The sequence below is a fragment of the Lagenorhynchus albirostris genome, chromosome 15, assembly GCF_949774975.1.
Source record: "Lagenorhynchus albirostris chromosome 15, mLagAlb1.1, whole genome shotgun sequence".
NCBI lineage: Eukaryota > Metazoa > Chordata > Mammalia > Artiodactyla > Delphinidae > Lagenorhynchus > Lagenorhynchus albirostris.
Genome location: NC_083109.1, coordinates 1,248,065 through 1,263,746, shown reverse-complemented (window position 1 = coordinate 1,263,746; position 15,682 = coordinate 1,248,065). Strand labels below are relative to the sequence as shown.

General features: G+C 65.4%; 1 protein-coding gene across 2 annotated transcripts; it reads left to right on the top strand.

Annotated features, from left to right (window-relative positions):
- Positions 1-336: 336 nt before the first annotated feature.
- Positions 337-15,241, top strand: SLC17A9 (solute carrier family 17 member 9). Of its 2 annotated transcripts, none has more exons than XM_060123077.1 (13): positions 337-511; positions 6,218-6,415; positions 6,821-6,960; positions 8,668-8,767; positions 10,673-10,803; positions 11,282-11,378; positions 11,554-11,650; positions 12,235-12,322; positions 13,109-13,143; positions 13,504-13,619; positions 14,213-14,268; positions 14,418-14,447; positions 14,883-15,241. In XM_060123077.1, exons 1-13 carry the CDS (start codon positions 453-455, stop codon positions 15,044-15,046), a joined length of 1,311 nt encoding a protein of 436 aa, XP_059979060.1. In that variant the 5' UTR covers positions 337-452; the 3' UTR covers positions 15,047-15,241. The 2 variants fall into 2 exon arrangements, with proteins under 2 accessions (XP_059979060.1, XP_059979061.1); XM_060123078.1 differs by having other exon boundaries at positions 14,876-15,241.
- Positions 15,242-15,682: the final 441 nt, after the last annotated feature.

Genomic DNA, 15,682 nt, shown 5'->3' with positions numbered 1-15,682 from the left:
GATGCGTAGGCAGCCCTGCGAGGTGAGGACCACCCCACCACACCTCCATTTGTGTATGTGCGCGGAGGCTGCCCTGCCAGCAATGTGTCCGGCCGGGATCACGCCGGCTCAGCCCCTCCGAAGCCCCATCCTTCCTGCCGCCTGCAGGGGAAGTGCCCGCGCCATCCCGAACTTCCGCGACCGGCAGCGAGGAGGCCCCGGCGCGCGAGGGTCTGACCCGCCCGGCCGCGGGAGCGCCAGGTCTGGCCTTTCCGACGGAGTGAGCAGGGCGGAGACCCAAGTTGCGCGCCCCGCCCCGCCCGCCGCGGTGGCCGTCCGGGGGCGACACGTCCTGGGAGTACGCCGGTCGGAAGCGCAGCTGGGACTGACACGTGGACTTGGGCGGCGCTGCCCGGTGGGTCGGCTGGGCGGGAACGGACCCGGACACCCTGTGCCCACGCCGTCCGCGCCCGATGCAGCCGCTCCCGGATGAGGCCCGCAGGGAAGCGGCCGAGGACGCCCAGTGGTCCAGGTGGGGCCTCGCGGCGGGGGGTGGGGGCGGGGCGGCGGTCAGGGGAGGGAGCGGGCGTCCTGGGCAGAGATGGCTCCCTGCCGCCCCGCACCTTTGCTCTGCCTGGGGGGCCTTGCACCTCCACGCCTCCCATCCAGGGCCAGTGCCACCCCCCACCCACCCAGAGCCCCCTGCACTCTCTCCAGGCCGCCCCAGTCCTGGGGGTGGTGTGCGCAGTGTCTTGTCCCGGGAGGCCTGCCTGGCTGGGCAGGGTGGCTCCCAGGCACGGCCTCCCCACCCCCAGGACCGCACCTGTGACCACCCACTGAGTGCCACCTGTGCAGGCAGGCAGTGGGCTGGGGGCGTTGGGGGGACCACGCCGGCACCTGCGGCAGCTGGCTGAGCCCTGCTGTCGTCGTGTGCCGGAGACCTGACGCCAACAGGGTCCCCACGGGGGCGTCGGTTGTGAGGGAGGAAGAGCCCAGGCAGGCCGCCCTCTTCTGCTGCTGGGTGCAGAAGGCCCTGGGACAGGGATCTGCTCACCAGCATGACTCACAGGGCGACCAGGACCGAGAGGCGAGCCCTCAGAGCAGCCCCCAGGCCGCCCGCCGCTCAGAGCTCCCTCAGGTCCTCCAGTGGACCCCAGGCCCAGAGTCAGGCCCTGCGCTTCCAGGCCCGTCCACCTCCAGCTCTGAGTCCCCGGGGCCTGCCCTGCTGCCTGCGGGACCCGCCTCCCACAGCTGGTCACAGGAAGGCCTCAGAAGCCAGAAGGCTCCCTTGGGACAGGGCCTGGTGAGGGCGGGAGCCCCAAAGCCCAAATTGCAGCACGGGGTCTCCTTGCCAGGTGCCCAGGAGGGCGGCAGGCATGCGGGGTGTGCCCGGCTGCGGAGCGCCCTGCGGCCGCCTCTGCTCCCTCGCTCTCTCCCCGCCCCTTGTCGAGGCGAGGCCCCGCTGACCCAGGTGGCAGGCAGCTCCGCAGCCAGCTGGGCAGAGGGCCGGGACCTCTGAAGAATGTTTTGAAACCTCCCCCTCGGTTACGCTTTAACGGATCTAGACCTGGCCGGCTTTGCCTTCACCGCCTCCCTCCCCGCCCAGTTTAGAAAGGAGCACCTGCAGGTGGGGTAGCGGGGGTCCTGGGTGGAGTGGGGCTCAGCGGGAAAAGATGGTTCGCACCCCCGAGTGGCTAAAGGTGATGAGAATCGTGACAAGGGCGACCGTGGGCGGCTGCCGCCATGTGGATGACCCCCGAGGCAGGGCCGCTCCCCAGGGACGTCCCAGCCGGGCGCCGGCAGCCTTGGGCCTGCACGCTCCGGCGGTTGCCCTCTGCCCCTGCTTGCCCTCTGCCCCCAGCGCCGACTCATTTCCCTTTTCTGAATCGAGGGTCCACGTGACCTTGTGTTTGCTCAGCCGTGGGTGCTTCTCATGCACAGGGGCCATTTGCAGGATGCAGAAGGTTCTAGAAGGTTCACGGAAGCACCCTGAAGAGCTGGGGGCTCAGACCCAAGGCTCGGGAGTGGACAGAGTGGGCTGGAGGCAGGTCTTCAGGCCTTTTGTGGCTGATTTTGCCATGACCTTCCGTGTTCCTAGCAAGCCCGTCCGCAGGGCCAGGATTCTGCGTCTGGCGTCCTAATCGGGCCTCTGGCAGCTGGCCGTGTCTGGGTCACCCCCTCCAGCCAGACCTCCAGCTGGCCTGTTCTGTGTCCCCAGCAGCTGTGGAGGACGTCCCTTTGCCCACCCAGTGGCGCTGCCCGCCAACTCAGGGCCAGGGCTGCGGGGGCCTCCAGGGCCCAGGGAGGAAGCGCACAGCACCTGGCCCCCCAGCTCCAGAGGGCGTCCCATGCCAGCGCCTTAAACTCAGAGTGGGCTGGTTGCCTGAAAGCTGACGGGCCCTTCTTGACCTCCCGGGGCCACAAGGAGGCGGGGGGGCAGCACCGTATTCTCGGTACCCTGCCGGCCTTCCAGAGCAGGTCAGTCTCATCTGGCTTTCCCCTGTTTCTAACTGGACTTCCCACCCAGAGAGCAAACAGAGCCAGGCTCCCGGGGTGCCGGCACAGTGCATCCGAGGGAGGGGCAGGTGCCGGGGACGCGGTCCCATCTGCGCGCAGGTGACCCTCCGCTGCTCTGACCACATAAAGGAATAAAACTTCCTTTTAAAGGCAACTTCGGGCTGTGGCTGTTCGTGGGAAGTTAAAAGCCTTGCTCCCCAGCCCCTGCCACTCCCCTTGTGCACCAACCCGTGCGTGTGTGCTTGCCGAGGGCTCGCCCGCAGGGCCGTGCAGGTGGCCCTGGACGGGCGTCGGAGGCCACGGCAGGGCTGGGCTCATGAGTCCTCTGCTGGCTCCGTCCTGGTGGGCCCGGGTGGCCGGCTGGGCTGGTTTTGGTGGGCAGTTTGGACCGTGCTTCCCAGTAGGCCTGGTGGGATGTTTGCTCAGAGGGAGCAGTGTCCCCGAAGGCCTGAAGTGCGGGGCTGGGAAACAGGGGGCAAGAGGGTGGACTGGGGGTGTCATTCCCACGGTTGGAGCCGCGGAGGAGACAGGCCCTGAGCCCCCAGGGGTTGCATGTCACAAACTCAGACATTGAGCGGGTGCCTCCTGGGGACTCGCTGGCCTGGCAGAACCCCCGCCCCGCCCCTGCCCCCCCCCCCTCACAGTCTTTGGTTCTGTAAAGGAAACTAGCGTCTGGGACCACCAGGCCCCAGGTGAGTCTGCGATCTGCCCCGTGGGGTTCCGCCCCCTCCCGCCGCCTTAGCCTCTCCAGGGGGGAGGCCACCGAGACCTGCCGCATGCGCTGTGCTACTGTCGTCCTTACCATCTTGGCTTCTGAGTCATTCCAGGCACACTTTACGAACCAGGAAGGAGGGTGGGGGCGTGACGGCCCCTCCCTCGTCACTGAGGGTCACCGGGCAGTTTCCGAAGGGAGCAGCCCCCCAGCCCCTGCCGAGGCACGGTCCAGCGGCCGGCTCCTGGAACTGCAGAACGGCAGGCTTTCCAGCACGGGACCCTATTTCCCATTGGACTCCTATAGGAGGTTCTAATATAAAAAGCAACTCGTCCAAGAGTGCTGCCTGGGAGCCCCACCCATGGCACCCCTCCGGGCACCCAGAGACCCAGTTTGAAATCCGTGGTCCAGTGCACACGGGGAAATTGAGGCACAGGGAAGGGCGGGTTTCCCCGAGTCAGGCCAGGGCCCAGAGCGGCACCCAAGTCTCTCCTCCGGGAGAGTTGGTCACTACATCAGACCACACACATCACTGAGGGCTGCAGAACACTTTGGACTGTAATTCCCAAACTCCAAACCGGGCGCCGCCCACAAACACGGCTCTGTCTGGGGACAGCAGGCCGGGCTCCTTCACCCCAAACCCCCCGAGGGAGGGGCTCGAGCCTGGAAGCAGCTGTCTCCGCCAGTGGGATTGCCAGACGCTGCAGCCTCCTGGGGCAACAGCTCCTCAGCTGTGAGGGCAGCAGCGGGGCCGGGGAGGCCTCTGCAGGCCTGAGACACGGGGAAGGCTCCCCGACTCGCTTCCTGGACTGTGGAAAAGTACACTGATGTGCCAGGGGGAGCGGAGCCGGGGGAGGCGCCTGGGGAGGAGGGCCGTGCTGGTGCCAGGCCCCTCCCAGCCCGCTGGCCGGTCGACAGCTCCTTGTTGGGGCTCCAGGAACTGGTGGGTCACCTTGCTGCTCACTGACCCGAGAAGGAGCTGGGTGTCAGGGACATGAGCCCATCTTCACCGAGGAAACTGAAGCTCGGGAGGCCGGGCGACGGGCCCCACGTGCCACCCCCCACCCCCCGCCCTGTCTGTGACCAGGTCCAGGACAGCAGCTTCTTCCCTCCCCGAAACTTTCCCCCAGCGCCAGGGGTGCGGAGTCCACCCTGCCAGGAGGAGGGCGCGGGCCAGAGGGGGTGGGGGGCAGCCCCACCTCGCTGCTGGCCAAGCGGTCCTGCCCCGGAGATAACGGACACAGCCGTCCGCACGCACTTATCAGTTCTTGGTGCGGGTGCTGCCCGCCAGCGGGCAAGACCCTCAGGGCCTCCGAGGTCTCTCACCCCCGGGAGGCGTGCAGGCGAGGGCTCCGGCCCTCCCAGGGGTGGTCCTGGCCTCACCCTGGACACTCCCCCCGGAGTCGGCTCACAGCCTGAGCCTGGGTGGGGCCCACAGGCAGGGGACCTGCCCGTGTCCGCAGATGGAGTCCAAGCTTCCACTACCCTGGGCCCCACTGGCTGTTCTTTTCACGTGCCCGGCCAGTGGGGGTAGCCCCCGCCAGGTCCAGACAGGGGTCCAAGGGGGTTTGGGGAGCGAGGGTGAGACTCCAGTGTCCTGGGTCATCCGCCAGGTGAGAGGCGTCCTTCCCTCTGTTCTGAGAACTGCCCGTGCGGCTCCTGCCGGCCTCACCCTCCTGGACACCTGTCCAGTGGCCTCCCCAAGGTCTACAGCACTAACGCCTCGGGCTGCTTTGGGCAGGCCTCGGGGGCCCTGGGCTTGGAGCCCCGGCCCCGTGCCTTCCCCACAGCCTGAACCTATTCCCTTTGTGCGTCTCGCACCACCACCACCCCCCACCCTGGGGAGAACACTTGCCCCAGTTGGGCAGGTGAGTCCAGGTGCAGGCAGGACCCCCAAGGCCCCACTGAGACTGCTTCAAGGCCTGTCCACTCTCCCGACCCCCCCCCAGTTGTGGCCCCCACCCTCAGGGGACGTCCCCGCCCTGTGCAAAGACATCGCAAGTCACTAGTGGTGCTCCTCCCCCAGGCCGTCCCCCACTGAGCCCCCCTCCACCTGCACAAAGGGCACTGAGTCTCCTCTCTCTTTTTCGTTAAAAAAATACCAATCCCCCCTCCCCAAACTTTGTCTCTTAGGGCAGTTCTAGATGTACAGAGCTACTGCAAAGGCAGTACAGACTGCCACGCGCTCCATACGTGTCCCCCACTCACGTCCTAGGTCAGTGTCCATTGGTCCCCATCAGTGGACTGCCGAGGACCGTCCTGCTGCCAAAGCCCATGCTGTGCTCAGGCTCTGCACTCTCCCCCGGGGTCCCAGGGCCCCGCCCGGGGTCCCACAGGCACCTGCGTCTCCTGGGCTCCTCCGGGCTCTGCACTCTCCCCCGGGGTCCTAGGGCCCCGCCCAGGGTCCCACAGGCACCTGCGTCTCCTGGGCTCCTCCGGGCTCTGCACTCTGGCAGTTTCTGACTTCCTGGTTTGGTGACTGACAGTCGACGGTGCTGGCCAGGAGCTTTGGGGACTTGTATAGACTTGGTCTGGCAACCTTCCCAGGCGGCCAGGGCTGCCTCACTGCTGCCCAGGCTCCTCCCAGGGCCTGTCTGCCCCAAGGTGGTCTGCTGGGCACACCCAGCTTTCCTGGGGACCCTGCGGGGGCCCATGGTGCTGTGGTACCCTCCTCTCTGCTGTGGCTGGGGTCCTCTTCCCCAGCCCGTCGCCCCCTTGGCCGGCTACCAGCTGTCAGCCTGCTGCCTTCCTGGGCCCTTGGTCCATGGAAACCGAGAGCCCGGGACCTGGAGAGCAGCACCTCCCCAGCTGCAGCTATTCAGCCTCTGCCCTGCGACAGCCATCCGGCCACTCCCACCCCTGCTGCTTGAGGGACCCCGTGCATCATTTCTTGTGTCTGCCCGTTTCTCCCAGGAGTCACCAGACGTGAGCAGGTGGACATTTGAGAGGTGGCCGAGGGGCCCCATCCAACAGCCTCTCCTGGGCCTGACCGGGCCCTTCTCTCCCCAGACCCGAGTGCCAGGTGTGGACAGGGACGCTGCTTCTGGGGACATGCCTGCTATACTGCGCCCGCGTCAGCATGCCCGTCTGTGCCGCCGCCATGAGCCAGGACTTCGGCTGGAATAAGAAGGAGGCCGGTGTTGTGCTCAGCAGTTTCTTCTGGGGCTACTGCCTGACTCAGGTGGTGGGCGGCCACCTGGGGGACCGGTAATCCCTCCTGCGCTGCAGGGCTTGGGAGGTGGCTCCTAGGAAGGGAATGGGGGGAGGCCCCGCCCACAGCAAGCGGGGGGCTGGGAGACCCGAGGGCTGCGCAGGGGTGGGCTGGGGCCGGCGCTCAGCTCGTCTCGGGTGCTTGGTTCCCTGGGGAGCAACCGGCACCCAAGGAGGCAGCTCTGGGGCCCATGGGGACAGAGGGACCCGGCTGTACCCTGCGCGCTCAGCCTCGGCCTCCTCTGCAGAGGGGATGTGGCTGCAACGCCCACCCCAGAGGGCAGCTCCAAGTGACGGGCGGTGCCGGCCCCCTCCCCGGGTTCCTCCACGGCAGGGTCTCCTGGTCCGGCCTGCAGCCCAGCCGCACAGCTCCCCGTCACTGCCCTCTCGTCCCCCGTGCAGGATCGGGGGTGAGAAGGTCATCCTGCTGTCGGCTTCCGCCTGGGGCTTCATCACCGCCGCCACGCCACTGCTCTCCCGCCTCAGCAGCGCCCACCTGGCCTTCATGACCTTCTCTCGCATCCTCACGGGCTTGCTCCAAGGTAGGGGGGCTGCGGGGGGCTGGACCTCGGGCCCACGCGCCGCAGAGCAAGGGGAGTGTGTGCACGGGTGTGTGTGCCCGCGTATGTATGTGCATGCATACCTGTGTGCACGGGCGCGTGTTCAGGTGGGTGCTCATGGGCGTGCACGTGTGTCCTCGTGTGTGCCCCTGCATGTGGTGTGCCTCACTTCAGAGCGGGTGCGTCAGTGCTGCGGCGCTGCTGCTGCTGAGGTCATGGGCTCTCCTCCCTGGCAGGCGGACAGCTCAGGCCGTCCCCGCTGGCGGGCTGCCGGCTCTGGGCTTCGCTTCCCTGCACCGGGCGTTGTTTGTGCTTCGAGGCCGTCGCGCCCAAGGCACTTTCCGTGTCTAGAGTCACTTCACAGTCTGGCTGGCACGTTTTAATGTCACGTGTCCTCCTCTGCCAAAACTTCCGCTCCAGGGATCCGGTGTCAGCCAGGTTGCCACGTGGCACCGTCGGCTCCACCAGCCGCATGGTGGGCACGTGCCCAGTTTCTGTGTGCTGCCAGTCGGAGGCCACACCCGCGCTGGCCGGGCCAGCAGGCTGAGGGGATGCCAGCTTTCCCAAGCCCCCCGCTCTCGTTCTTTGGGGATATTATACTTCTGGAGAGAGCCCCCCTCAAAGATCCCCAGTGGCCTGGGGGAGCTGGTGGCAGGGGCGCACACCCACCCTCCAGGGAGTGGGACGGCCTTCTGAGCTCCTGCCCTCCACCAGCATGGCATCTGACAGCATCCGTCCGCTGGACGTGACCCCTTCCTCACCACACCTCCCCACTTCCCAGAGCTCTGGTGGGGCGTGGGCCTCTAGCCTGTACCCCCAAGACCCCAGATGTATATCCTGGAATGGGCCTCTGCCTGTTTCCTGATCAGCCCCACCGGGCCGGCCCACATGTGGTCCTGGTGGTCCAGGCAGTCCAGCACCTGCGCTCCTTTGAATTCACCCCACGTGCTCCCCACATGGTGTGAGCAGGGGCCTGGGGCCCCAAAGGGAAGGCAGGGACCAAGTCCTGTCCCTATGTGCCCTGGCCTCTGAGCTTCCCCAGGTGCTTTTGGAGAAAAGCGCAGTGTAACGGGCAAGAGCTGCTTTCGCCAATGCCGTTTTTTTTTTTTTAAACTAGATTTTAAAATAATTATAGCTTTACAGGAAGTTGCAGTGAAAGGTACAGGGAGGTCCCGAGCTCCCTCCCTGTGGTGGCATCTCACGTAGCTACAGGGCAGCATCACATCCAGGACCTGGCAGTGCAGTTCCACGGGGCTGTTCAGGTCTCACCGACGTACACGCACCGTGTGTGTCAGTGTGTGTGCGTGTGCACTTGTCACTTGTCACCTGTGTGTGTGCTTCTGCATGTTGGTGCCAGGACTCTGGAGCCGTGTGGCTCTGGGAGCTGGCGTGACAGTGGAGGAGCGCCAGCTTGGGCCCAGAAGCCCCCCTGCAGCCGTCCTGGTGGCAGGACCTTGAGCGAACCCCCCGCTCCCCAAGCTGTCTCTTTAGCTGAGTGTTGGGAAAAGCCCAGCCCTGCTGATCCCTGGGGGTGACAGCGGGAGGAAGGAGACCCGGGCTTGAATAATCACCGAGGGCCCCGCGGAGCTTCCAGCCCCGTCTCACCCCTCTGCCGGCCACCCCGGCAGGGCCCGCGGGCCAGCTCGGGACACAGCTCTGCGCGGGCCTCTGCCTTCTCTGCCGCCCCAGGGGTTTACTTCCCTGCGCTGACCAGCCTGCTGTCCCAGAAGGTGCGGGAGAGTGAGCGAGCCTTCACCTACAGCACCGTGGGGGCCGGCTCCCAGTTTGGGTAAGTCCCGGCCTTGGGGGGGCCGAGCGGGGGTGGGTCGGTGTGGGGAGGCGAAGGGCGTGCACCTGGCAGAGCGCCTCGGTGCGTCTGGTGGGGACGGGCCACGTGCACATCTGGGACAGGGTGACGCAGGTCTGGTGACTCTGTGCTCTGGGAGGCGCTTGCCACCCCCATCTCCATGCATGCTCTGTCCCTCTCGGGCCAGCGGCATGTGACCAGAGCTCTGGGGCTCCGGCACGTGGGCTGGGGTGTTACGTTCCCTTCCATCTGTGCTGACAGAACTGGATGGGGTGCCCGTCCCGATGGGGGAGGTGGCCTGCGTTCGCCCCAGAGGGTACCCGTCACGGTCCAGACATGAAAGGTCCAGACCTGTAAGGTCCAGACCTGTGCCCCTCCCCACTGCACCCCCCAGAGCACCAGACCCTCCGTGGGGTGACTGCACTGGGGCTGGAAGGACGTCTTGCTGTCCTGTTGGGGCTTCACGACCCCCGGGCTCAGGGCCCTCACGTTACTGCTGCCGAGGTCCAGGCAGAATGCAGAGGAGTGAGGGGTACCTGCTGCGGGGCTGGGAGCGGCCCAGATAGAAACCCAGGGGGCCCAGTGACATGTGAATTTCAGAGAAGCAATACACGGACAGGAGAGTTTCATTGTTTATCTGAAATCCCGTCTCACTGGGTGACCTGGGCCTTCCGGGGAGGGAGTGGGGTGCAGGGGAGGTACAGGGAGAGACCGTGCCCACCCCCTCCCCGCAGATGGGGAAATGGAGGCTCAGAGCGGAAGGCATCCCTCCACTGGCCTTGGGGGAAAGCCTTTCTCCTTTATCTCCTGGCCAAGCCTCAGCAGGTGGGGGGCAGCTGAGGGGTAGCCTCCGAACAGGCAGGCCAGCCTGGGGGAGGGGTGGGCCTCGAGGGCATATTTGGGACAATAGCATTGGCAGGACCTGGGGAGGCAGCTGGGTTGGGTGGTTGTTTTTGCATTTTGAAATCTTTTTGAAATTTCATCCTCTCTGATATGAGCAGCTGAAAACAGCAAGGAGGTTTTATGTTTCAGCGTGTTCTTGTCACCGCTGTCTTCTCGTTGCCCTTTTCATTTTAAAAGGATCCACACACAACTGTAGGCCAACTGGGAGGCCTAGTAAGGAGATACTAGGGCAACACAGGACTCGTGTGCCACATCACGGCTGCCACGTCCACGCTGGCCCCCGTGGCACCGGGAGTCCCCGGAAAGCTTGCATCTGTCTTAAAAAAATGCACAACATGAGGTTAAGTTTGATTTGGGGCAAAATGAGGGCTGCAGCCCGGGAGACAGCATTTCAGAGAAACTGCTCCCAGGAGGTGAGGGGAGGAGCCAGGATATAGAGGAGTTTTGCAACAAAAGGGCTGGTAATGGTCAAAAATTATTGTTAATTAAAGAAAACCCGATCTGTCAAGTTTAGGAATTTAGTGCTTTTCTGTATCTGGGAAGATGCAAGAGTCTGGGCTCACTGAAATCATTCCTTTGATGTGCACCTCAGCTCTCTGGGGCCAGTGTCCTGTATTTTCACATCCTGAGTTTCCGCAGGGCTCACCGCAGGGAGTGGCTGCAGTCAGACGGCTGCAGGATAGCAGGTATTCTTTTCAGCCCTGAGTTTCCTCAGGGCTCACTGGCTCACGTTGGAGGGCTGCAATCCTTGATGAATGTGACATCCTTTGTTTGTTGATATGGCAGGAAATATTCCATTTATAAACATTCCATTTATCACATCCCTAGCAAGCTGCCTGGGGACCAGCCTTCCGGGCAGTTGCCTCACAGGGGATAGAAATGCTCTTTTCTAGGGACTCAGGTCACCTGGGGTAGGGATCTCGGAGATGTCTCTGCACCCCAGTGAAGCGAGGGTCCCAGCCACGCCCCTCTCTGTCGTTCCAGGACACTGGTGACGGGGGCCGTAGGCTCCCTGCTCCTGGACTGGTACGGCTGGCCGAGCGTCTTCTATTTCTCGGGTGGGCTCACCCTGCTGTGGGTGTGTTACGTGTACAGGTGTCTGCTGGGTGAGAAAGGTACGTGCTGCTGCCCGGGAAAGGCGGGGGCCCTGGTGCCTTGTCCCCTCCAGCGAGCGGCCACCAAACCCCCAAGAGCAGGCCAGCTCGGGGGCCCCAGGATCCCATAGGTAGAGCCTCACAGAAGACGCCCACTCCCTGAGTCTCAGCCGGCTACGGTCAAGTCTGGTGTGAGAGTCGCCGGGTGAACGCACACGTGCAGGGGGCTGCGCAGCCGGCAGAGGCAGATTGCAGGGGTAGAGGTGGCTCCCGGTGACAGGAGTGGGGCCTGGAGCGTTTGAGGACTCAGGGGACAGATGGCAACACTACTGTCCACCCTCGAGGGCAGATGCTGCCGAGCCCAGGCTCTGGCGAAGAGGACAGGTTGGCCCCCAGGCACAGCCGGGGACCCACGAGCCGCCCCCAGCTTCTGGCCTGTGGGGGCAGAGCTGTCCACCCTCTTTGAATGGCTTTCACGTGGAGATGCCTTGCCCTTCAGATCTCATCCTGGCCTTGGGCGTCCTGGCGCAGGGCCTGCCGGTGTCCAGACACACCAAGGTGCCCTGGAGACAGCTCTTCCGAAAGCCTTCTGTCTGGTGAGCCGGGCTGCTGCGGGGATGGGGTTTGGGGCCCTGGGGACCTCGGCCACAGGGCGAGCGGCCCACGCTGGGGCGGCTCCACTCTGGGCTCCGCGCCCTCAGGCCCCTGGCTGCCCTGGGTGTGGGGAGGGGGCTGGGGTGTGGACCCTGAGCCTGGCCCCCGCCCCCCCAGGGCGGCCATCATCTCCCAGCTCTCAGCGGCCTGCTCCTTCTTCATCCTCCTCTCCTGGCTGCCGACCTTCTTTAAGGAGACTTTCCCCAGCTCCAAGGTGGGTTGGCCGCCCGGCAGCTCACAGGGTTGGGGGGCGCCGCGAAGCACACGCAGAGGGGCCCTGGGTTCCTTCCGCCGAGCTCTGGCAGCTCTGCCGCCTCCTGGCTCAGCGGCCGCACCTGGGTGCACACAGGAGAGGCCCAGCTGCTGCCCCGGCTGCCTGCCCGTCTGCAGACAGTCCTTCCCGGGGGGTGGGGGGGCACGCAGGGGCTGTGATGTGGGCACAGATGTCAGCTGCTGGTCAGCCTGGCTGACTGCACCCCAGCCGCCTGGCTACCCTCCCAATTCTGGTGACCGGGGCCCCCTGGCTGCACACTCTGGGCAGGGTGCGGCCCCCCAGCTCTGCCCCGCGGGGTGTGGGGGGCCGTGAGGGAGGCTCTCCCCGCAGGGGTGATAGCACTTGGGGGCCCAGCGCTCAGTCAAGGTCAGGGATGACTTAGGATCTCGGAGGCCCAGCCTGTGGGCAGAAAGCCTGGTGGGCAGTGGTGGGCGTGGATGACCGCCTGGGCTGTTCATCCTTTCCCCGTGGTCGCGCACCTGCCCTGGTGGCCTCTGAGGCCCCTGCACCCTCCTTCCCTGCAGGGCTGGGTCTTCAACGTGGTGCCCTGGCTAGTGGCCATTCCTGCCAGTCTGTTCAGCGGGCTTCTCTCAGACCGTCTCATCAATCAGGGTGAGCCCTGGGGGAGGGGCCGGGCAGGGAGACATGCCTGGGCTTTGCCTCACTCTGGGGGGCAGAGAGGCACCCCACCTGGGGTGCTCCTGTAGCGATGGGAAGAGGCCACGCCCCCGAGGACCAGGCCGTGAGAGTGGGACCCCTGGCGCTTAGAGCCAGCCAGGTGGGCCCGTGGAGCCCGGCTCCCGGCCCGACTCTGCTGATGACTGCCTCCAGCTTCTCACCCCCCAGCCTGTTTCCCCAGGTGGGGACATTGGGACACAGTCACACTGCGACGGTGGAATTCCTCCACCTGGGGGCTGGACACAGCCCCCGGCCTCTTCAGAGGAGGAAAGGGCACCTGGTGAGGTCAGAGGTCTCAGGCCTGAGACCCGAGTGCACACGGCCCGAGGATGACTGTCCCGCAGACACGCAAGCTCCCCACGACCCTGCGCTGCACGTCCTTAAATGTCAGTCTTGTCCTAGTTACAGAAGAACCACCCACTCATTGTGGAAAAATTAGAAAATTGGTAGAAACACAAAGCAAGCACTTTGTAACCATAGAGTGGCCTTCCTCAGGTGCGTCTGCCAGGCCTCGGCCTTGGGAACCCTCTAAGTGCACAGGCTCATACATGTGTGCGCGCGGCTCACGGCGATGCAGGGGCTGCCCCACCGCCAGCCCAGCCCGGCCCTCCTCTCCCCGCTCCCTCCGCGCAGCCGTGAGGGTGGGACCCACTCTGGGTGCCGTCTGGGGTGGGACAGCACAGATGGGCCGACAGGATGTCTCCTGGTCTCCCTGTCTAGGTTACAGGACCATCACTGTGCGGAAGTTCATGCAGGTAGGAGGGTCGTGGGACGGCTCTCTCCCTCCGGACATCCCTGTTTTGTTCCTGGGGCCCCTGACCTAGAAGGGGACTGGTGTGGCACAGTGGCTGGAGGGCACTGTGGGGCAGTGCTTGGGACTGGCTTGGCTGACCTGAGGCCCTTCCCTGAGTCCTGGTGCCCATTTGGGGGCCTGGGTCGGCTCACGTCGAATGGGCTACGACCAGCAGGTCCAGATCATTCGTGCAGCCTCGTCCCAGTGGCCACCAGGCAGGCCCCAGCCCGGGAGGGGTGCCCACCGACCCTCGTTCAGTGTGGCTCAGGCAGCCCAGGAAGGGGCGAGACTCCCACCCCGTCCCCACTCGTCTCTCCCGCAGGCGATGGGCCTCGGCCTGTCCAGCGTTTTTGCCCTGTGTTTGGGCCACACCTCGAGCTTTTGTAAGTCTGTGGTCTTTGCATCAGCCTCCATCGGCCTCCAGACCTTCAACCACAGGTAAGGGCCAGGTTCCTCGTCCACCAGAGCCACCCACGCTGCCTTTGGGCTCCCGGGTCCGGGGCCCCTGGCTCGGGGCGCACATGGAGGGCGGGCGCATGGCAGGTCCCCACAAGTGAGCCGCGAGGCGAAGGGCAGTCAGGGTATCAAGCCGGTGAGGACCTGGGCCTTTTGGGAAAACAAAACGGGTGCTTGGGGAGGGGATGGCAGAGCAGATGAGGGTCCCCAAGCAGCATCTTTTGAACCAAAGGTGGGGAGCGAGCCCATCGGATCCCACGTGTTGTTCTGCGGGCCTCCCGGCCTGCGCAGCAGCTCAGTGTTTAGTCAGAAAAACTGCACTGACTTGTCTTGGGAATCGGCACCTTGATGTCGTTTTCCAGATTATCGGGTGGCAAATGAGTGTGAGTCCAGGCAAACTCACCTCCCTGTCTTGTTTCGTCCTGGGAGTGGGTCCCATGCGTAACCGCTGAGCTGGGGCTGAGCTCCTGGCGTGGCCAGCCTCCGGAATCCAGGTGATCGGAGGACCGACCGCCGGCTTGGCGGGTGGCGGCCGCCCTGTGGTCACTCACCCGCGTCCTTTCCTCTTCCCGCAGCGGCATTTCCGTTAATATCCAGGACCTGGCCCCGTCCTGTGCCGGCTTTCTGTTTGGTGAGGACCTTGGCCCCTCGTTGGACAGGAAGTGGCTGCGCCCCCCTGCTCACCCCCTCCCCGCTCCCAGGGCCCCCAGGTGGGTGCGCCGTGGGAGGGTCACAGTGGGCCTCCGCTGACTGGTCCTCGTTCTCTCTGTCCTGTTTCAGGTGTGGCCAACACAGCTGGGGCTTTGGCAGGTGAGAAATGGGCTGGGGTCCCCTGCCTGCGGGTTTCAAACCCAGAGTTCCCCGGGGCGCCGCCCCACGCCTGTGTCCTCCCACCTGCTCCGCTGCTTCGGCCCTCAGGGTGGGGTGTGGCACCCCTTGGGGGGTCCCCACAGTGTCAGAGCAGTGGCGGTGGGGGGGAGCCCAGACCCCAGAGCTGGCCGGGGGAGAGCACAGAGCCGTCTACCACGGTGCTCATGCTTCCAATGGCATGTAACCGTCCCCAACCACGTGACCCGCAGATGTGAGTGAATCCCCGAGGTCCAGGGTCCCCAGAGGCCAAGTGCCTGGGTGACGGTGACGGGGCTCATGCCCTCAGGCCCCCCGCCCTCAGCTCCCCTCAAAGCTGTCCTCAAAGGGGCGGGATGGCCCATCACCCCGTCTGCTTGTCCCCTCTCGAGGGTGCAGGAGTCGTGGGCGTGTGCCTGGGTGGCTACCTCATCGAGACCACGGGCTCCTGGACGTCCGTGTTCGACCTGGTGGCGGCAGTCAGCAGCCTCGGGCTATGCACCTTCCTGGTGTTCGGGAAGGCCCAGCGGGTGGACCTGAGCCCCGCCCATGAGGACCTCTAGCCGACCGACCCCCTGTCCCCGAGGACCCAGCGCCGTCAGCCTCGGGGACAGCGTTCAGCTTAGAGGCCCCTTGCTCCTGGCCCGCAGGGTGAGCAGAGGCGGGGGAGCCTCAGCCCCGCAGGAGAGTGCGGTCCGGTTCCCCCGCCCTTGGGGGTAGCAGCCTCCTTCCGGGCTGGTGGGACCTCACGGTGGGTGGATTAGTACAAGCCCCACGTGGTCAGCCCGCCCGGGGCCGTGTCACTGCAGGGCAGGGCGCCCCACTGGAGTCTCTCCCCAGACCTGCCTGGCTCTGTTTCTCTGCTCTTGGGGTCGGATCTCTGTGGTGGGCCGTCCTGTGCACTGCGGGGCGTTTAGCAGCATCCCTGGCCCCCACCCACTAGATGACCCCCCCCAGTCATGACAGCCAACCCTGTCTCCTGACATCACCAAGTGTCCCCGGGAGACCCGCCCCCTGGCTGAGGACCACAGCTCTAGAAGAAGGCCAGGGAGGGCTGTGGTGTTTCTGCTTCTCTAGGCACCCAGGCTGAGGCCCCCCAGTTCGATGGGTGGGCAGAAGTGGGGGCTCGAGGCCCTTGTGCATCGTTGGGGACCCTGCCCCCGGCGTCCCCTCCCGTGGATTCCCAGGCACTGGCGATG